This window comes from Triplophysa rosa, linkage group LG2, assembly GCF_024868665.1.
Source record: "Triplophysa rosa linkage group LG2, Trosa_1v2, whole genome shotgun sequence".
NCBI classification, from domain to species: Eukaryota; Metazoa; Chordata; class Actinopteri; order Cypriniformes; family Nemacheilidae; genus Triplophysa; species Triplophysa rosa.
In genome coordinates, this window is record NC_079891.1 from 2,822,621 (window position 1) to 2,845,081 (window position 22,461).

At 38.5% G+C, this 22,461-nt stretch overlaps 2 protein-coding genes across 4 annotated transcripts in view; one reads left to right on the forward strand and one right to left on the reverse strand.

Moving 5' to 3' along the window:
- Nucleotides 1-895: 895 nt before the first annotated feature.
- On the forward strand, nt 896-22,119 carry zswim7 (zinc finger, SWIM-type containing 7). Of its 3 annotated transcripts, XR_008964505.1 has the most exons (7): nt 896-984; nt 1,271-1,353; nt 2,974-2,995; nt 5,615-5,717; nt 11,750-11,854; nt 20,005-20,249; nt 20,637-22,119. XR_008964505.1 is itself a non-coding variant. In XM_057354284.1 (6 exons), the coding sequence occupies exons 2-6, from the start codon at nt 1,278-1,280 to the stop codon at nt 20,065-20,067; spliced, it is 369 nt and encodes a 122-aa protein (XP_057210267.1). In that variant the 5' UTR covers nt 896-984; nt 1,271-1,277; the 3' UTR covers nt 20,068-20,429. The 3 variants fall into 3 exon arrangements, 2 of the variants coding, with proteins under 2 accessions (XP_057210267.1, XP_057210259.1); XM_057354284.1 differs by lacking the exon at nt 20,637-22,119 and having other exon boundaries at nt 20,005-20,429; XM_057354276.1 differs by lacking the exons at nt 20,005-20,249; nt 20,637-22,119 and adding an exon at nt 13,334-14,090.
- Nucleotides 18,011-22,461, reverse strand: part of specc1 (sperm antigen with calponin homology and coiled-coil domains 1) — an 87,893-nt gene continuing 83,442 nt past the window's right edge. The window contains exon 16 of the mRNA XM_057354250.1: nt 18,011-18,101. The gene's annotated coding sequence lies outside the window, so the exon portion shown is untranslated. The remainder of the gene's footprint in view (nt 18,102-22,461) is intronic.

Genomic DNA, 22,461 nt, shown 5'->3' on the forward strand with positions numbered 1-22,461 from the left:
ATTTTCAACTAATTGAAACTATTATTTCAAATTGATCAACTTACTGACTAAACTGTTAACTTGTCAAACATGATTTATCTAGCTTTTTAAGCCTTGTTTTAAGTAGGCCTAATATTTTTCAATTTATTTAGACATTTTAAAAGTTTTTTTTTACATTTATTTTGAAATGGTATTTTTATTAGTCATTACAAGAGTCACCAACAGACATAGGTATAAAGCAAGTTACTCAAAATAAAAACGTAAAATACAAACATAAGTATTATTAGTTGAAAATGTCATCATAATATACAGCGCAATGATATCACTTGGTTTGATATTTTGTTTTGTAATTCAGTTAAATAAATACATTTTGAGACTACCATATGGTAAGGTTAAATAGTTGTCATAGTTATGACGTTTACTAATACTGTTTGGAGTACAAGTAATTCTCGAACTTGATTGGAGATGTATCAATTTGATTTCCTCAAAAATTCCATCTTTCCCTGTTTTCATCAGAAGCTAGTACTTATAAATGCACGCTAGATGGCGATATACTTCTAACTTACAGTGTGAAATAACTCATTATTATTATAATTATTTATATCATTTTTATTTAGCATTTTTTAGTTTATTGTGTATATTTATGTTCATTCAATTTCATATATACGTACTATGTAATTTTTCTGTACATTTTTACAAAGAATTACAAATAAAATAATCCTACACTTGACACTTGAAGTTTAAAGCACAATCGAAGTTCACGTCTCGTGACCAACAAATCACATTTCTATGCAATGGTATGCAGTGGTGTTTCTGTGATATTGGAACATGTACGATATGTCTCCAGTTCGTCGTTGTTTCTTAATATGGAGTTAAACTACAAATCCCACAATTCCATTCGACCTTCCAGAGACATCCGGGGACGCGGGAAACACGAACGCTCGCGGGAAATATGTGACAGCATGAACATGAGTGTTGTTGTCGTCTCTTAATTAAGAAATTGAGGTACGATGTGCCGATCTACTGTATTTCTTTATGTCTGTTATATTATTATATGGCTGTTTTATTGGTAAATATTTCCGAATACAGTTGTTATTTCTAAAGACTCAAGGAAAATTGGTTTTACTACAGTGAACGCGTTTAACTAGTCTCACTTACTATGAACATTTGCTAATAGGTAGAACGTTTCTTAACATAACACATGTTTCACTAACAAATGTACATTTATGTATAATAACTATTGTGGCTACATTAACAAATGAAAGTCAGTTTTGTGATTCTTGTATTTCAGTTGTGTGATGGGCTCATGTCTGCTGTCAGTGGCTGAACAGCTCTTTAAAGATCTTCAGAGAACCTACACACAGACAAAACACAGTAAGAATCACTTTACACACTATATATACACACATGACGTTTCATGGCGATGAAGAGTTTAGGATTTTCAATCATTATTGCAACCATTGCTACTTGCTTGTGCATGTTTTACCATAATACAAAAAACATGGTTCATTTTTCTAAAGGTTTGGTTTCTACAGGTAGGGCCATTCGTTTTTGGACAAAATTCTGTGAGAAAAATAATATTTGAATTCAACAGATGTTGGAGTACTGAGACTAATGTTTCACTGATGCTTCAGCATGAATCATTTCTCAGTGTGACATTTTCCTGATGTTCAGTCAGTGGTGTCCGAGGTTAATATAGTAGAACGTGAATTATTGCATAAAATGACTTAATAAATGCAGTTTTGTGTTCTGTGTCAATGCATTTCCTATTGAAATAAGAAATGAGGGCTGCACATGTTAAAGGGCTTGTTTTTAAACAGAAAATCGCCTTTAATTCACGTCTCAGCCAAGAACACGATTTGACACTTGCAAGTGCTATTCAGAATTGATTGTATTATGGGAAGAGACACTTTTATTCTATTGTTCTTATTCTAGATAGCATTTTAATGGACAGAACGAGTAAGCGCAGTGTTTTTTTATTTCTGAATTCCCTGAACAAAATAGCTGAGCCATATATATCGCGATTCACGCTAATTGTACATGTCTAAATCGATTCTGTGTTTTATGCACAGCTCTTCCGTGAACTACGGCTCTTTGATCAGTAGGAAGTACTGCTCGATCTAAAATCACTACGAGATCGAGTCGTTTATAACGTACATTTGAGAAAGCAACACTCGTCAAACATCATCACTATAAATCAACTTGATTATCATTCATGAAAATACCTGAAAAGGTTTGAAGAACAGCGATAGAATATGACCACTGGCATTTCCTGGAACTAATCGTTCTTCTTCTGTTTCCCATATTCGGAGTTTCTGCGAAAGAGCGCCCTCTGGCGTTCGGATGTGGCGGCATTTAACCGTAATTCATGGAGAAACAGAGCATATGAATCGTACGATCTGTCGCCCAGCCCTCAAGTCACCATTATTTACAGTATTCAGCACTTTATACAATATAAATTGAGCAGTATCACATGAAAGTAATAAAGGTGACTTGAGGGCTGGGCGATATATCTTGCGATTCTTATGCTCTGTTTTTCAATGAATTACGGTTAAATGCCGCCACATCCGAAAGCCAGAGGGCGCTCTTGCGCAGAAACTGCGCATATCATCTTAAAAGTCATCAAATCTGTAATTCTGAACATCTGGTTAAGAGTGATGAGAGTATCAGGGGACTGTTAATGGTTAGAATAATGATCTCAGTCATGTTTTTACATCGAGGTGCCATTTACATTTCCGGTACATGCTTGTTTCAGTCTTTCACTAAAAAATCACAGTGACCAACAAAAATATCTGAAAAGTTTGTGCTCCTGGCTGTTTTGCATGATTGATAATTGCTTACTTGGTTTTAAATAAAATATGTATTTGTTTTTGCAGAATATAACACATGGGTTTATTGTGCTTTAAGATATGTTACATGAATTGTTTCAAATGCATTTAAGTTTTAACCAACAATCATTTTTTGTCTCTTTTTCTTTTCTCAAATGGCTGGCAGTACCAGATGATCTACTGATAGCGTGAGTATTTTTTCCTTCTTTTGAATACATTTACTACTTGGCCAAAGGAAAGTATGTGAATATCCCCTTTGAGATCAAACAAGTGGCTGTTATTGACATGTCAGTAAAGAAAGATCTCACTACTATAGTCTCCAGATTAAATGGAGAACAGATGAAAACCTTTGCTTAAAGTCTTCCGTGTGAGAAAAAGAGTCAGAAAAGATGTCAACAATGTCTCAAACTGAGCTCAGATTTGTCAAGTCTGCAATCAAAAGTCAATATTATTGAAGATCTCAATGTGAATTTAAACATTTCTCATCAGATGTACCCAAATCCAGATTATTTGACCTCTACGTTCATTTTACACCCCCGTACTCTTCATGTAGTTTCTACATGAAGTAAATCTATGGCCCCCCTGGATCCATCTTGCGGCCCCCGGTTTGAGAACCACTGGTTTAATGTATCTCATTTATTTTTATTTCTCATGAGTTATTTTAGGAGAAACATCTAATAATCCAAACAATCAAATCTGAGCTATAAAAGAGCAACCTCTGAGAAAAATCATTTTTCATCTGGAAATGCAGATTGAAAAAGTGAGGTCCATAAGGTTCATATGGCTTACTGATGACGTAGAAGAACGGCACATAGCCAAGATTTGAACCCCATTAAACACATTGAATTGGAATGCCCATCACGCCAATCCAGATATATCAAAAAGCTTTTTCATACGTCATAAATATAAAATAAGTAAATAAAGTAATATGTATAAATAAGAAATATATTGGATGGCTTTGCTTTGGGCTGAATGGGTCATATTAATACAGTATATCCCCTTTGGAAAGCTTTTATCGAAATGCTTTGTTTTTGTTGACACATCTTAGCGTGATGAGGCGAAAAAGATGCATTTTGAAATAAAAACTTATTAGTATGGACAAGGCATGATGTTCCAACATCAAGTGAAAAACCTTCCCAGAAGATTAAAAAGGATTTTAGGAGTTTGAAATAAAAGATGTCCTGACATTTGTGGCTTTAAGTCTATGCTTATTAGCTTTGAGGTCATCTATAATCCTGTGGAAAATGAACCTTATGGAGATATATGCTTTTAAAATGTGGCTTTAATCTTCTGGGAAAAAGCACACTCAATTTCAATCAATTTTCTTGAATCAATTGCTTTTTAGAAAGGGGGACGCGTCTCTTCCAATAGCACCTGCACAGAGCCTATCATAGTCTTATGGTAGTGAGCAGTCCTTTATTTTAGAACGTCAAAATAACAACTACAGATGGAAGAAACCTTGTGCAGTGTCATTATTTCATAAATGCAAATTTAGTCCTGTTACTAAGATTAAAAATCAAAACCCTTTCTTGCATACCATGCTAAATTAGTCTAAAACACTTATGCCTATAACTCCATTTGTATTAACAATGTGGAGAACAAAATCTTGAGATGCACCAGTGTATCGAGCAATTATCGGCAGTGATAAAATCGTTAAAAGCTAATATTCATCGTCTGTCAATCAAAAGAGGACAGAAAATGCATTCGTGCTCTGCAAATAGAAAATGTTAAATAATATCACCAGTTTGTTATTAGATGAATTAATCACTTTCAGAAAGTTAAGAAATATTCATTTAATCTTCAGAATTCTGAATAATGGGTTATCGGCGTTGGTGGAGAAATGTAGTATTGGTGCATCTCTTGAAAAGTAATCAATCTCCTCTTTATGTTTCCCTCCAACTTCCTCTTTCACAAACGGTCATCAGCATCCTCTTAAAGTTTTTGATATTTTCATTAAAAAAAAATGTATGTATGTTTATAACACTGTACTTTATATTATATTACCTTTGCATCAAATTATAAAAAAATTGTTAACGCTAAAGCGAGGGTGTTTCTAAATTTGACATCCTTCTCTCTTTTGACTGCCGTTATCAGACGCTTTTTTTCATTTTGTTGAAAGTAGTGAAAACACTATCGTTGAGTTTTTCTTTTGCTATTTAAGCAAACGAGAATGCCAAAAATATATTTGTGGTAGTCTCCCATTCACCGCTATAGAAGTTTACCCAACTATGACGACTTCTGAGAAAGCCGGAAACGTGAAAAAGGTCTATAGCCAATATGTCAAAGGTTGGTGAAGTCTCTGAATGTGTAATGTTATATTTCTCCAGACTGTGAGATCTGGACACAGGTGAAGGTATTGTTGTTGATGCCTTTGACCCGAGCTTGTCAAAAGTTCTTCATTCAGGTGTATGTCACTCCTGCGTCATACAGTATACCCCTGTAGCAGCAGATCTTTCCATTAGGCGCACATGCGTCTACCCTTCACTCTGTTTCCAGACGTCACGACTGAATAAATGATGACTTTAAAAGCATCCTCAGAACCACGATGACAGTCATCAGACAGCCGCAGTAATGACTCTTCTGTGGGAACCACATTCACACCACCAGAACTTCTTGTTTTATTGGCCAAATGATTTTTTAGGTTATGACGTGGTTGGGTAAAGTTGATAAAAATCACGTTTGCTTACCGGTTGTTTATTATTAAACAAGAAGTAGCACTTGCATCATAGAGAAAATTCTTCTCGTGGCGGTGAAGACGTCGCTTATCACATGATCTGTTTTATAGTTTGTCTTTATCTTTTACTCAGGTTGCGGTTTGTGTTCGGCCCGTGCGCCCTGCAGGCATTGGACCTGGTGGAGAAGCGCTCGGTCAAGTGTGTGACATCACCCAGCGGACGAAAGGTTTTTCAGGTAGGTGCACATTTGCGCCGTATGAACAAAATCAGCAGCGATATGACACCATGGTGATAGTTCACCCAAAAAGAGCAAATCTGCCATCGTTTATATCATTTCAAACCCGTATGTGACTCTTCTGTGGAACACAAAAGCAGATATTTTGAGAAACGTCTCTGTGGGTTACAATAGAAGCCAATGAGGGTCAATGTTATTCTTCGAAATATCTTCTTTCGTGTTCTGCAGAAGAAAGTCATACAGGTTTGAAATGACATCAGAATGACAGATGTTCTCCGACCATCCCTGATTTTCCTAAATATCCTCACCACAACTTACAGTCCAGACACCAGTCTTCTGGAACGTCGAGCTAAAGGTTTGAGAACGGTCACATTGGTTTGACTTCTTTTTTCCCATAATTCCATTGTTATACTGGGCAACCGCTGGTTGGGTTTCTGTAAAACACCCACCCGGGGAAGGACAGAGCAAGAGAAAAAACATGACAATAAAACCAAGTATTGTGATAAAAGTTAAGGGCCGTTTTACGACCCGCGTGATTCAGCGCTAGTCATTGAACGTGTGTCATCTCTAATTCTACATTGTTGTTTTTATTCACGCAAGCGCCGGTTTAATGTTCCCGCTTACTGCATGTTTAAGTATTTTCCGGTAACTTTCGAGTGTTCTTATTAAATGATGCGTCAGTGTTTGTGCAGTCGGGTGATTTGATGTGCAGAAATGTAGCGTCTTTGGTTTAAGTGCAGAGACGTAAGAGAGACACACCACAGGAAATCTTTATCTGTGGAGAAATGGTGTGTAATGGAAGGCTGTTGTACCGTCATGAGGTTCGGCACAGCTGTGACCTGCAGGAGAGTTTAGACACAGTTTTCTTCATTCTCACTTACATTTGCTCATGAACTTCCTGTTGTAGTTTCATAGAGGAAGTGTCATTTTTGACGCTCGGTAGTGTTCTGAGTCTTGATATTTTGCATAATTCTTGATGTTGAGTTTTCAGATTAAATGTGAAATATACACTGTAAGAGGTTTTGGACTGAAATTGGGCAGACGATTAATTGTCTAATAAATCATTGCGATTATGACGATTAATTGTCTGTTTTAGAGCTTTGACATTTAATTCTCATACATTTTTTATTCAACTTTGAAACGACCATATTGTTCTGAATATAAGACTGTTCTTTTTCTTGGAAATACAGCATTTTCTCAATTCCGGACTAGGGCTGTTAAACAAGTAATCGCGATGAATCATATCCAGAATAAAAGTTCGTGTTTACGTAATTTATATCTGTGCACTGTGCTCATTTATTTTGTATTAATAACACATACAAGCATATATTTAGGAAAAATGTAAAATATAAAAATCAATAAATGTTTTTAAAATTTAAATGATGTATAAACATACAGATGCAAATATATACATGTATGTGTATGTTTATGAATCCAAAATAAAAAGGCACAGTACACAGACATATATAATTTAAACACAAACTTTGATTCTGGATACGATTAATTGTTTAACAGCCATATTTCCAAGGCTGTACATATATGTCGCACATGCTACGAAAAAATCGGTCTGTGCTAAGAATAAATGTAATAGTGTAGCACGCGTGCAATTCAGTTTGGCAGGTGCAATAATAAATGAATAAATACTTGAAGACAAAGAAGAGCTGTATTGTTATCGATCACAGCGTTGTCTAGGCACCGTTTTGCGTTTATATGTGCTCTGCACTAAAATGTGACGGTATACTTTTCCATAACAAAACCAGTACATACTTATAGGGCATACGTATAAATAGGTGAGTTGGGACACAGCATGAGTGTTTAACTAAAGAAAGGAAGTCATGTTGTTTTTTGTTGTTTCAACTTTCAATTTTAAAGTTAAAAATATATTCCAATTTTCAGTTAAGTCAACTTAAAAATATCAGTTAACTCAATGAATCTGATGCGAGCACGCTGTGTTGACTAATAGTTTTAAGTTGAATTAACTCCCATTTTTAAGGCAACCAGGTAACTTCTTTTTTCAAGCTGAACCAATAATTATTTTGAGTAAACGATGAGAGAATTTTCACATGTGACTGAACCGGAGTTATTAGTATGTAGATGAATCTGTCAGGTGTGTGTGAAGAGAAATGATGGCACTGTGCTGAATAAAGAAAGATCAGGCTTTTATGTGCCCTGCGGCGCTAAATTGTTTTAAATTGGATCGTGTGTCTGTGGTCTGGAGCTCATTCATGCCAAATGTGAAGGTCAATGTGAATTTTGATTGTTTCATATGTGATAAAACCAGTTCACTGTTTGATGACTCGGTGTCATTCTTGTTCATCCCTTATGTGTGTTTGTGCGGGCCGTATGAAGAAGTGTCTTGGCACTGATGTAGCAGACGTTCTCTTGTGGGTCATTCTGTAGGAAATGTTTCAGTAGTCGATCCCCTCCATCTCTTCTCTTGGGTCGGAGGCTTCATTAATATCACATTTGGATTGTCATGCTGTATTAGGATCAGCTGTGTTTAATAACATTCTGGCCTGAGGTCACGGTCCATCTGTCATGCTTCTCTCACAGACCTCCTCCTGCCGTCTTTATTGAGACCTACAGATGTGGCGTGACTTTTTGAACGGATGTTTGCCAAACACTGTGACGTAAGGTTTACAGTGATGAACTACACCTCAAACACCCTCAAGTGTGACCTGCGGCACAGTTTACTGATGGGATTTAAAGGGATAGTTCACTTAAAAATTGTTGTTTCAAACCTGTATATGACTCTTTATCTGTGAAACACGGAAGAAGATATGTTGAGAAACGTCTGTGTGGTTTTGTGGTTATGCAATGGAAGTTGGAAATATCTTCGAAGAGATGTAACTCTGCCTTTTTTGTCTATTCTTTTGCCTTTGCCGAACCACAAACATGTAAACAGGAACATGCAACTTCTCGCTTGACGTATGCTGAAATCCCTCCGTGTAACATGGAGTCAAACGGATGACCGTGTATGAGGGTGATGTCATAACCCTCCGCTGACACTAATAGCTCCTGGCCTTTGGGATGCTGGGAAATAATGCCTGCTCTTTGTCACGCCGGCTGCGTCTCTGTTTTAATAAGGTGGGATTTTTCCCCGAAGGGCAACGGCAGCAGGAATGCAGGTATTTTGGGAGGAGAAAGGGATTTGGGTGTTTTTGAATGGTGGACTTGTTCACATTTCTGAGTGTGTGCGGTAGACAAGACCAGTTTTTATAAACGCAAACAATGAAATAGTTTAAATGACAACAGATTATTAATAAAAGTAATGTACTGTATGTGCGCTGCTGTGTATACAGTACATGCTCTCTATAATAAACGTACATCCTTCATTTCTTGAGTTTCGCTTCTCTCCTCCCACCTGCTTATTTGTTCTCTCTGAGATTTTAGACCCACTCTCCTTTCAAACCGGTTTATGCATATCCGTACAGAAAGGTACAGTAGCATCTTCTTGTCTTCTGCGTGCCCGGGGCATTTGGATGTGAGGGGGAGGTTTACTTGCAGATCTTCTGTATCAGTCAAGTTCAACTCCGTTACTGAGACAGCTTTGTTAATTCGACTAGCGAAAGCGCGTCTTATTGGCTTACCACCTGCTGTTCAGTCCACCTGCGAAGGTACGCTGTACACCTTATGCATTCACGTTAAAAAGGTTTGCTTGACCACGCCCCTTTTTATGCAAATGAGGCTCGTCAACTCTGTTTGCCTGGAGCGATTAACACTACAGAAAGCAGGTGGCACATGGAGTGTTTGGGTGTATTATTTCTGAGTGGTATTTGATCAAATGGAGGAGTTCGTTGTGATAGAGCACACGGTGTACGTCGAGCGCACTTTCTGTACTTTCCACCTCAGAGCTGGAAATAGGATGTAAGGATAGTTCTCTTTCTGCGGTGGAACACAAAAGGTGATATTTTGTGAAATGTCTCCGTGGTTTTGTGTTCATAAAATGGAAGGTCAATGTTGTTTGGTTACCAACGTTCTTCAAAATATCGTCTTTTGTGTTCTGAGGAAGAAAGAAAGTCGTACAGGTTTGAAACAACATAAGAGCGAGTAAATGATGCACATTTTGGGGGTGAACTATCCCTTTGAAACGGTTTTATGGTGCATAATCATAATTCGTTTTTATTGCTGTTTTAGTTCCTTTCCCTTGAAAAGACATTCAAAAGCGTTCTTCCAATAAGTGTCCCCCCTGTTGTCAATTTATGAAGTATGTTGTCCTCAAGATCCATGTTTGTCCAACCAAGTCTGACCTACGTATTGAATGCAAGCCCACCAGTTTCACTGGTTTTTGCTCTACAACTCAAGTTTAACTCGGGGGGGGGGGGGTTTGTGGAAGCTTTCCATTAGTTTAATGCTGTTGTCAGATCTTTTGTGTCCGTCAGTAAGCATTTAATCGAAACCCAGCCCTGAAATAACCAGACATTTGATCCGCTTTAGCTGACGTCATAAATCTGTCACATTTTTGCTCTCAAAGCAAAAGAAGAAAGCGTGGCGTGGATAGGGCGTGAGTTTGTGATCAACCCTTCTTCAGCGTCAGCTCTGTTCCGGAGCGTGCCGACAGCTCTGGCCTTTGCTCTGCGTTCTCTCCCGCGGCCGCTCGTGGCTCCGTGTTTCTCATTATCCGTCCTGTGACTCATCCACAATGAGGTGTCACCGGTTGACAAAGCCAGGCCTTTTCACAGGTACAGGAGAAGCTTCATCAATGTTTGTCTGATAATGGACCGGGAACTCTGAAGATTTATTCCTCTAGATAATGCCCTCGTGAGTCACGTTCAGTGCTGAACTAAGAACCGTGGAGAAGACGATGGCAAGAAAAGTTTCAAGTTAGGAACTGAATGAAATGTTTATAGTCAGCGCGGGTGCACAGGCTTGATTTCAAAAGTGCTTTTCACATTTGAGCAAAAAACATTTTATAAGACAGTAGGGAGGTAAGGGAATTTAAGAAATATAAAGAATACAAGCTGTCACAGAATACAAAAGTAAATGGAGAAAAATAATTTTTATAAATAAATATTCACATACAGTCACAGACAAAAAATTGAAAAACCAAATGTCCGTGTAATCAGCATTTTTGAATTTCAACCAAATCAACCTTCAGGAGTGACAGAAAGTCATCTAACAGTAACGTGAAAGACCGACAGCATGAACAATCATTTGAAAACGTTTCCTAAATCAACTTGGGAGAAATATCGTTCACCGAATGAAACAAAAATGACCAGTTTACCTAAACACACACATAGAAATAGTACATTAAGAAAAACTGAAAATAATTTTGACGTGGTCTCTTCATTTTTTTTCTGCGGCTGTGTAACTTTAGGTTATAATAATAATGAATATATGGCTTTAAAATGAACCATGTTCTCTTTTATTGTATACGTTTATACGGTTTATACGCAATTGGACACTTGAGTATCTGAAAAACGTTCGAGATCTTTTCTCTAGAGGATTACATTGTGGATTTAAGCAAAATTCCCAATTTTCTCTCTTTTTTATTTTGCTGATGTCTAGGAAAACAGGAGATCGTTTGTCATTATTTCTGCCCTTCTGAGACTCTTATTCCAGAATGTTACAGTCACGACTGGAGATGACAGTAAAGCCTGTAATGCTGCCGTCTTTTATTCTCGTTTCTGTAAAGCTTTGCATGTGGGGAAGAAGGTCTGCTGTCGTCTTCTAGATGTTATTAGATCTGACGTGTGGCTCAACATGGAACAACATTCTGGACTGAATCTGCTGGAATATCACTCTATTTTTTTTTCATATTAATACAATGCCAAAATCTGTTTGTGAAAGCACATTTTCATTGACGAGATTTATTGGCTTATTTTGAGTGAGGACATTCATTCAGTTTTTCTTACGGGACTGACTTGAAAAGAGAGAAAACAATCTCTTGACAAGCAGAAGACTCATTTAGTTGGATTTCAGAGTGATGGATTCTCTTGAGTTTCTCTCTTCCTTTGTCTGCACAGTTTGACACGTATGAAGCGTCTGACACTGTACTCTCTCTCTCTCTCTCTCTCTCTCTCTCACATCAGGTTTTGGGAGGATCGGGACGTCTGTACACCTGTTACTCGTCCTGTCACTACTGCCCGTGCCCCGCCTTTTCTTTCTCTGTGCTCAGGCGGAACGAGAGTCTGATGGTGAGGTCACTTCCTGTTCCTCAAACATTCACACAGCTGCACTCGCAGGTTAAAGATCACACACACAAACTGTGAGACAAAACGCATGTTTCCTGTATGTAGTTGCACTTTCTGAGGATTTTTCTTTCTGTTTCTTGATATTTTTCCTTTCAGCTTTTTTTCAGAATTTATTTCTTGGTTTTTTTACTTATAAGGTTGTAAAAACGGGACAGTAAAAAATGATCAAATTCGTCAAATTAGATTCCCTTATATAAATATGTACATTTCAAGTTCATTTTAGTAAATGTACTTATGCAAAATACTGCTTGGGACTAATTGGACTAAATTAAGTTTATAAAAGTGTCAATTGACTTATAATTTAAGAGTAACAGTAGTCAACTTTGAGTATACAACTAGTTTACAATTATGTCGGAGAAGTAAATAAAAAGTCGACTGAAAGTCTTAAAAGTAAACTAATAATAGTTAAATAAACATTTTTGTAAGGGTTTGTATAATACAATGCATTAGACAAAATAAAAAACTGGCTTTTTCATCTGAAGAATCAAGTCATCAACAGAGCAACCGATCGTTAAGTGAGTTGTAAGTCGCATTATATTTTCAGTTTAGTCTCCTGCTGAAGTGTTTTTTGTTTCTGTGGTTTTGTTTGTTTTCTGGTGTGCGTTGACCGTCTGCCCTGTGATGGTGTGGCTCCGGGTTCCATTGGGGCTCGAGCGTCTTTTGCTGCGCAGTTGCATGCACATCAGCCTGATTTTGAGCCCAGGGGAGAGGATGAGACTAAATTTAGTCCTCCAGTCTGAGAAAGAAAATCCAAGAGACCAGCCCGAAATCTGCTGCTCGCTCCGACTGCGCGACCTCGCTTTATCATTGAACAGAACCAAACAAGAAATACCCATGTGATCTGAAAGGAAAGGTTTCCTTGTTTATTTACAGTCCGTCGAGTAACGTTATTAGCATTTGGATGATGTTCTGGAAGACATTTTGAGCGGTGTTCTCAGTGGCTCTTTTACCAGAAGATAAACAGTGTGTCAGAGCAGAAGTTCTGAAGTTGAGCCGTGGGGCTGGTGCATTAGATGTGTATATACTGTATACAGATGCCACATTTAACCACTCCGCACACGTTGGAACGTAAAAAACGTTGCTGTATTTTGTTAGTTTAGCATTTATGTTTTCCATCTTTTGGCGATTGCCTGTGGTCTCTCTATTTTGTTCCTTGCAATCCTATTTATTTTTCCATTATGTGATGAATGTCTAGCTCTTGCAACTGCGTAAAATGCATCGGCGAGACGTGCACCTTAAATTGAGAATAGACGCTCTGCGCATTACTTACCTTTACACATGATAAATGTCAGTGTCAAACGGACGTGAACTTTTCTCGATTCCTTTTAGACTATAATGTAATAATGCAGTTTTACTTCCATTAGTCGGTCTAGTCACGGTTTATTGAAATGTGTTTGACATGTTGTGTTGTGTGTTCTGCAGTGTAAGCATCTCCTGGCTGCCTGCTTGAGTCAGGCCATGGGTTTGTGCCAGCAAGAACAGGTCTCAGATCAGCAGATGACACACGTTCTCTCCGGGCAAACGGAGGCCAACACATAACTAGCGGGTCTTGAGAGGGACTCCAGAGCGTCGGAAGTAAATATTAGGAATTCGGATATTAATAGCGATTTTTGTGACTTCTGCGATATAAAAGATTCATTCATTTGATTGATGTGTTTTTGTTTGAAATGTGATTTATTGTGCAATGTTTTTGTTTTGTAAATTTTACATTTTGATTGATTGTCCGTGATCAGTTTTGCTTGATAAATGGGTTGATTCTCGTTGATAAATATGCTAAGGCCCAGATGTTTGTGTATGCGTTTGTCAAATATTTTATGTGCTGCCAGAGATTGTACATCTGTTCATTGAGCATGACTGTGTTTATTTTTGGAGTTTCCGTTTGTTTGAAGGTTCTGCACCCTAGACAAACAATGAGACCACGAGGCTCTTCTGACGTGCACGAGCGCTTTTCTCCGCCAGTTTTGCACTTGACATTCTATAAAGCAAATGTTCAAGAAGAAACTTCACTTTGAGCGTTCTCGACGAATCCGCGTCACTCTCTAAACCTTTTCTACACAAGATCTGCACAAGATCTACAAATGCTCCTTACAGTATAATAAAATCAAAGTGACTTCATCTCGTCTTGCTTGTTTGTATGTATTCAAAAATTCACTCTGAACTTTGATATACAGCCACGGAATAAATGAAGAGGCCATTTCAAATGTTCATGTCTAGATGTATTGTGGTCATTCTAGTTTAGTTTAACCTCAGGAGTGACAAAGTCATCCGACAGCAATGTGAAAGACTGACAGCATGACAAGACGCGTGAAAACTGTGATAAGAATCCAGGTTATCACATAAAAAATACTTTTGGACCTTTTCTAAATACATGTAGAAATATTAAAAGTGAACCTGAACTTGTTTTCTTTGCAGTATTTGAGGTCTGAAAAATACAAAGCATCTTTTCTGTTATTTTCACCTGTTTTTTTTTTTTTTGCAAATAAATGCAATTAGAAACATTTTTATTTTGCAGTTGGTAAAAATATTGTTAGTAGTTTACAGAATAAAGCACATACCTATAAATAGTACCTTTTAAAAGCAGAAAAACTGGTTTTGAAATGGTCTCTTCGTTTTTTTCACAGCTGTAAATGTATAGGTTCTATCCTGCTCACATATGCATAATATTTCCAGCAACGCTGCTAAACATTCAAATGACTACAATCCCAGGAATGAATAAGATGAAGCAGGCATCGCTTCAGGAAAAACGGTTGCGTACAGTATGTGGCTGGTGACCTACTGTTTAACAACAACAGTTTTTTCTGAAGAACAAAGACCGACCCTAAAATATAAACATATATTGGTCCGAGTTAGATTTACACGTCTCTAAATACATCGTAGTTAAAAGAAAGCATTTGATATTTTGTACTTACAGTATGTGAACGTGTTGTTTATTAATACAAAATTATATTATAAAATGACCCAAATATTTCCTTTCAGGGAATAGAAGTGCCGTCTGTGAATCATATCTACTGTATGATCTTAACAGAAAGTTATTGTACATTCATGAGCTAGAAAGTTTCCTTAGTGAGTACAATATCTAAACCACAACTGCAGTCATGTGGTAGTCTGTCTCTGGAGTTTATTTGAACAATGGTTCCTTGCACACTTTTTCTCACGACACGCACACCTTCCTTCTGATTAAACAGAGCTACTGAGATCAGCAGCACAGCGAGATCAACACAATCTGTCCTTTCATCAAGAGAGACGTTTATAGAAACAGCTTTTATTAACAAAATAATTCACATACAGATTTATTCATGTTAAATAACAAGACTTCGGTTCAACGCGTAAAGAGCACGTCACATCAAAAACACACACGTTTAAAAGCACAGATGATTCTCTGTTCGCTCTCCTACAGGGTTAACACTAGAAATATGTTCAGGAACACTTAAAAAAAAAGAGCCTTTTTCTGATTCACTGCTGTCACGAGTTCTCAGTACACAAGGAGTAAAACATCAGCTATAAGACAAGTTCAGTGCGGTACAGATTCGTCTCCATAGGAATGTCCAAGATGTCTGGCATGCTCCTGTAGTCTAGCCCTTACAAACAGTAACAAAGCAAAGATCTGTACAGTAATATCATTCAAAGAACACAGAAAAATACTGCAGAACTTCATGTCACGCCTGAAGCACACGGCTCGAGAAATAGAAACACTGCCGGCTTCATTGGCACAGATGTGGATGGGGTTTTGGGGACAGTGCTGTCAGGGAACATCTGTCAGGATATCAAAAATGAACATGACGCTTTTTTGTATAATCCACCCACGCGACGCAAAAACAAATCAAACATTTGTGCTGGATTTGAATGTGGTCTCGATGATAGATGGTCACGTTAGGCCATTGCCAATTATGCGTTGATAGCGTTGTGGAATGCGCAGATGAAACCCTGTGTATTATCATTTGTTCCCTGCGTTATTAAACTGATGCATGGTGAAAGTAAACTAGATGGAACTATTAGAGCGAGCGAGGGGAAAAGGCATTTCCCACATGAGCACCACAGCTTAACAAATGAATTAGACCGAGACAAACGCAGTCCTGCGGGCGGTGCAGACAGGTATCAGCTCCCAGTGTTGTAGCATCACATCTGGGGACAGCGGGAATGTTTGTTAGGATAAAACTGGGTGTGTGACGCTCAAATGCTTTAAAGGGAAATTTCATAATGAGGGACAGTGGCAATGAGACTCTTTTACGTAAAGTGACCCCCAATGTTTTTGGACGTCGAAGCCAGATTTACGAATGTTATCGTGATTGCAGTGCATAACATATTCAACCAAATGGCATTTATTACGATGAAAGAAAGCAGAAGTGTACAATTCTAACAACGGATGTGACACGTGTGATTCGTGATTCACGATGCTGCTTTGCAAAAACAGTCAGACGTAACATCGCCTTTGACGCGTCGTGAGCGGTCATACGTCACACAACTGAACACGACTACTTGAACATTAAAGACACATGGAGCATGCAAGCTTATTGGCTGATGGGTTATACACGTCAAGAGCCAATCACAGCAGATCACAAGCAGAAGACCAGTTTGCACCATACGTGCACAAATGTGACGGCTTGCCAGATAATGTGACACAAAGATGTGATATTATTTCGAATGCAGTGTTTTACATTTAAGTGCAACCGTATGTGCTGTCCTATGATGTACGTCACTTAAAGGGATAGTTCACCCAAAAATGTCGTTCACCCTCAAAACCCGAGTACGTAGATATTTCGAGAAATGTTTCAGTGGTTTTGTGTGCACACAGTGGAGGTCAATGGGGTTCAATGTTGTCTGGTGACCAACATTCTTCAAAATATCTTCTTTTGTGTTCTGCAGAAGAAAGAACGCCACACAGGTTTGAAATGACATGAGGGTGAATAAATGATGAGAGAAAGTTCATTTTTGGGTGAACTTTCTCTTTAATCGTGCTGTGGAGTGACAACCAACACCACAGCATGTCTTTAAAATGACAAACCTCACCGGTTTTATCGTTTACAGGTTCTTAAAAAGGGTTTTGTTTTACCTCGTGTGTATACCTGAGCAGTCTACCGTCAACCATTTCAGTCATAACAAAAACATCAAAGGTCCATGAATGCATGAATCCAAGCACGGCACTTCAAGTTGGTTTTCTTATGTGGCTCATTCACTTCGGATTCGATTTCTGCGTTCTTCCATCTCGTGTTATTGTTCTACAGGTTTATATATTAAACTGGTACAAGAGTTCTCGGTCATCACTTTGAGCTTTTATTCGCGTGCTAATGTGCGGTGCGTCCTCGGGTTTAGCGCTTGGTCATGCCGAATAAGTCCATAAATATTTCCTAAGAGGGTTTTTTTCACAGTTTTTTCATCGCAAGTAGACGTGTCTTGGTGAAAAGTGAAGTTCTTTGGTCTGTAAACATTTCTCCTCCACGGTTCACCGTCATCCGCATGCATCTATAGCAGAGGATCCATCGTCATGGTGATCTGGTCTCTGTGTCTGCTGCTACCTTTGGCGCTGAGATACAACTCGTCCCGTCGACAAAAGAAATGACGCTTGAGGATCTTCCTAAAGGTCACGCGGAACTCCCGGATGCGGTAGGCGTAAATAATAGGGTTGACGGCGGAGTTGGCGTGCGAGAGGATGATGGCGATGTTCATGACGAAGCCGGGTTTCACCAGCTGTCTGTAGAAGAGAGTGAGGCAGTTGAGGATGTGAACGGGCAGCCAGCAGAGCGCGAACAAGCCCACGATGATGGAGAGGGATTTGGCGGCGCGGATCTCGCGCTGCAGCCGGCTGCGGTGATGACTGTCGCCGTTGCTGGCGCTGCACTTCAGCTCGATCTGACGCATCTGCCTGCGCGCCACCGTGAAGATCTTGGCGTAGATGCCCAGCATGATGAGCAGCGGCGGCAGCACGCAGCCGAAGAAGTTGAAGTACACCATGTAGCTCATGTCCACCACGTTTTCAAACAGACACTCCAGGCAGCAGCTCTGCAGGAAGCCCGCTTCGGTTGCGCCCGCATCGCTGACGTTGCCGGCCGGCGTCGAGCAGCTCGCGTTCCCGGGGCAGGACGCGTCTCTCCGGTTCCAACCCACGAACGGGATGAGTCCAATGATAAAGGACAGGATCCATAAAATGGCGATGATTTCGCGCGCTCGCTTTCCGGTGACGAGCTCCTTATACCTGAACACAAGAAAGAGAGAAGACGAAGAAATGAAGACAAAGTCGAGGGATTTGACGTTTGATGGACGGTTCTCCCAAAAGTGGACATTCTGTCATCGTTTAGTCGCTCTCCAGTCATTTCAAACCTGTATGGCGTGCTTTCTTCCGCAGAACACGAAAGAAGATATTTTGAAGAATGTCGGAAACCAAACAACACTGAACCCCCCGTTGACATCTCTCAAAATATCTTCTTTTGTGTTTCACTTTTGTGTTTCAATAGAAAACTATTGAATTGCTGTGATTCTAGGTGTACGGACTAACCATATCTGGTGCCAGTAAAAAACACCTAATGTACAAACCAAACCACAACACAAACACAAAGAACACCATAGCAATTGCATAGTAACGGCCCGGCAACAATCACTCTAGATCGTTTTTTCGAAAGTCACAGCTTGAAGGGAAAGTCCACCCCAAAACAAATTCTGTCACCCTTAAGTGGTTCAAAACATGTATAAGTGGAACACAAAAGAAGATGTTTTGAGAAATGTCTGTGTAGTTTTGTGTTCATACAATGGATGTCAATTGGGTTCGATGTTGTTTGGTTACCAACATTCTTTAGAACGTTCAAGGTTCTGTAGAAGAACAAATGTGATACAGGTTTGGAATGACAAGAGAAAATTCTCATGTCTCAATTTTCACACGAATTTCACTGTACTTTTCTCCTCATTTCCATTTTTTGTAGCACTTAAAGTGTAACGTTTGGTTTTCATTGTGTTGTTATGATTCTTTCTTTTAAAATGTGTCTGTAATATTTCTTTCTCTGATACTACAGACGAATTTCACATGTGCAAAAACACGTGATCACACGAGGAACATATGGCTTTGTTACATTTTTGTGTGAAACCCATGTCACATTTCACATGGGTTTTTTACATATTTCATAGCACTGACACCAGTGTTGGGCAAGTTACTCTGAAAAAGTAATGAATTACTAGTTACTAATTACATATTCAATAGTGTAATTAGATTACTGTACAAATTACTCTCTCCGAAAAGTATTTAATTACTTATTACTAATTACTTTCTATATCCTATATCAACCTTGATTAGTTAAGTGATTCAAGGATAGACATGAAATGGCTTATTTAATTCATTCAAATAAATAATATTAAACTACATAAAGTACTCTTTTTGACTGACTAAAGTATTACAAATTTGAGAAAGATGCATTAATGCGTGCATTTTAAAGTTAGACGTTTAATGTCAATTCCACTATTGTAAACATTACACAGTATTTAGATCAATTACATCCAAAGTAACTGTAATTAAATTACAGAAAAACAAGAGTAATCCCTTACTTTACTTTTTTTAAGGGAAAAGTAATTAAATTACAGTAACTAATTACTTACACCCAACACTGACTGACACGTTGTTGTTGTGCTTGCTTCCATTGTTCATCTCATTTGTACGTCACTTTGGGTAAAAGCATCTCCTAAATGATTTCCATGTAAATATACAAATGTTCCAAAATCATGTGTCAAAATCAAAATCATGCACTTTATCTCCACACTGACACATTTTTCACGAGTTCAACACGGTTGTCAAAGTTGACAAGCTGTTTTCAACACATTTCATTGGTTAAATCTGTGCAAAAAACTGTGCTCGACCAAAAAAACGAACAAAGAATTGTATATAAAGTCGGCACACCAAAGCTCCAAACAAAATGTGACGTTTGGAGCACACCGGCGCTTCATCAGACCATGTTGTGAATTGTCATTTTATAACCACATTTTAAACCGAAACATTGTATTTGTTACACGAATATTACTAGGCCATACGATGATGTCATAGCGTGCATCTCAGAGCGCACAGTCTCCGTTTGTTAAAGGCATCATTCAGCCGCAGTCTATTATTCTTTCTCCAGCGCCGGAGCTGCTCTGCTCTCAGGACACATGAATGGAGAGAGAGTGGATTAGCTGTGGCATGACAACAACCCGCTGGCATCCCCGTCTCAGTGTCTGTGACCCTCCCTCCTGTTTTAGCCCTCCACACAAAAATCCCTTCACCACGCTTTCTGCTTCCGCTTCACACCGCACGTCTCTGCCAACACGCTCCAGTTTCAGTGAAAAAACACTTCAGGCCCGGACTGCTTTTAATGCGTGTGAACAGGTGAGTTTACAGTATACATAGAATAGTCCAACCCTCAAAATCCATCAGATTGTTCCAACTGTATTAAACGTAAATTCATGAATGCACACAGGCGGAATTCACTGGAATGGATTTTCTCAGCTATTTAGAAAGATCGATTAGGCTAACCTACAAAAATACGTCAACTGTGAGGTACTGAGTTCCTCCCATCCTCGAGCTTGATTGACATTTCAAACTTTCAAACGTACAGTTAAACGGCTTCATAACATTTTTAAGTTACATTTTTTTGCTTTATGAGTCAATTAAACCTAAATATTTTTTCAATATAATTAAGTTCAATTGACTCATGAAGCTCATTTTATTTAACCTAAAAATTGAAGCCAGCTGAAACTGTTGCTTTTTTTACAGTGTACGGTGACGCCATCAGAAACCGCTCTTTGTGATGTGATGTGTTTGGGTCGGGACTGTCTGTTTTCCAACCAATGGCAGACGTAAAGGAGTGTTTGGTAAAAACTTCCTATGTTGACGAAGAAACTACACTTTCCTCAGTAAATGCCTCATTTGAGGAAGGTGATGCTATACAGTTGGGCCTTTTTATCAGCATGCACGTTCCCTTGGGATCAAACCCATGACCTTAGCGTTGCTATAGCACAATGCTCTGCGATTGATCTACAGGACAATGAATGTGGATATTCCACCAGCGGAAAGACATTGGGATGCAAGAACACGCTCAATGTTATATAATAGCTGTCTAGTGTTTTGGGATCTGAGCTCTATTTAGTCCCCACAGTCTGAGGCCAAGCAGCTCTACAGAGAGAGAGAGAGAGAGAAGTGGTGGTGGTCCAAACCGGTGAATAAAACCAAAGTGGAGAATATTGGCAGCACACTGTGGAAATCGAGTTCCTCTTGGATGATCTACTAACAGCGATCAAGGCAAGAACCAGTGTTCCCAGTAACCACAGTCCAAGCAGACGCCAGAAACAAGTTCTGCACATCTTGGCCATGAAACTGTGATTCACACAGCATGACCACCCAGAACGAGGAATAACTCAAAGCGCTTTAAACACTTCATTAGAAGTGTTTCCTTATACCAAACGATCACCTGTAGAAACTGCACTCCCACAAGACGTGACACAAACTGATTCAGTTTTTCATACGTGTCCTATGTCCGTGAGATAACACATGCACTCTTTGTTTGCATGCTACTCCACATGCAGCTGCTTTTGTTTGTCTTCTTTCTTCTTTATATTCATTTCAATTAAGTCTGACCAACACCGAGCATTGAAATGATGCGGCTCTCCAAAACCTGAACGTCAGATTTGACATTGACAAAAGCCAGAATTTCAAGTTCACGTGTGTTCTACGGGCATCAAACCCACAACCTTTACACTGCTCACACAATCCTCTAGCAGACGAGCTCCAGGAACAGGAATTCTAGGAAATCTACATCTCAAGACATCAATTGTTCTCTCTGATTCAAGAGTATTTTCTAAACTCACATTTTCTGCTTACTCTTTTTATTGATTTATCAACGTTTTGCTACAATAACCATAGTTTGACCATATGGTATTTGTAGTAAAACCAAGCGTTACACTACGGCAATATCCCAAAACATGGTTACTACACGTTTACTACAGTAAAACCATGGTTCCTTCTTCCAAAGTGTAATTCTAATTCACCATAGAGTATGCGAGGTCGCTTTCTGTCCACGAGCATCATCAGGATATTTTTAATAACGGGTGAGTAGACATGATGAACAATAATGCAGAATAGAATCAATATGAGTGATATGTCTATTTAACATCTAATGCATTTAACAAGAATATGTATATATATATATATATTATTAATAGGAATACATCCAGAAAATAACAATTCAAGTGAATCTATACATTCCTTTTTCCCCCATTAACAACAACACGGGTGAACATAAACAAACAAGAATGTATTTTGACAGAATTTATTAACGTGTATTTTTTACTATTGAAAATTCGTAGATATTATAGTGCTTTACTAGATTAAATAAATACTACTACCATTTTTTACTACCGGTTATCAATTTGCTATAGTTATGACTACAGAACACCAGAGTGAAGTATAATTACTTTAAATATAGTATATTCTACACGTTACCACAGTGTTTTTATGCGGACTTTACGGCTATTAAACTTTTACTGAAATAAAACTATGGTTAATTTTCGAAAGAGATGTGAAACGCTCGATCTTTAAAACG

Bases quoted from the DNA above. Each gene is read 5' to 3' on its own strand.
- zswim7 (XM_057354276.1), top strand. From the start codon at position 1,278: ATGGGCTCATGTCTGCTGTCAGTGGCTGAACAGCTCTTTAAAGATCTT. The intron at 1,354-2,973 runs GTAAGAATCACT...AATGGCTGGCAG, and splicing joins CTACACACAGACAAAACACA to TACCAGATGATCTACTGATA. The intron at 5,718-11,749 runs GTAGGTGCACAT...CTCTCACATCAG, and splicing joins GCGGACGAAAGGTTTTTCAG to GTTTTGGGAGGATCGGGACG.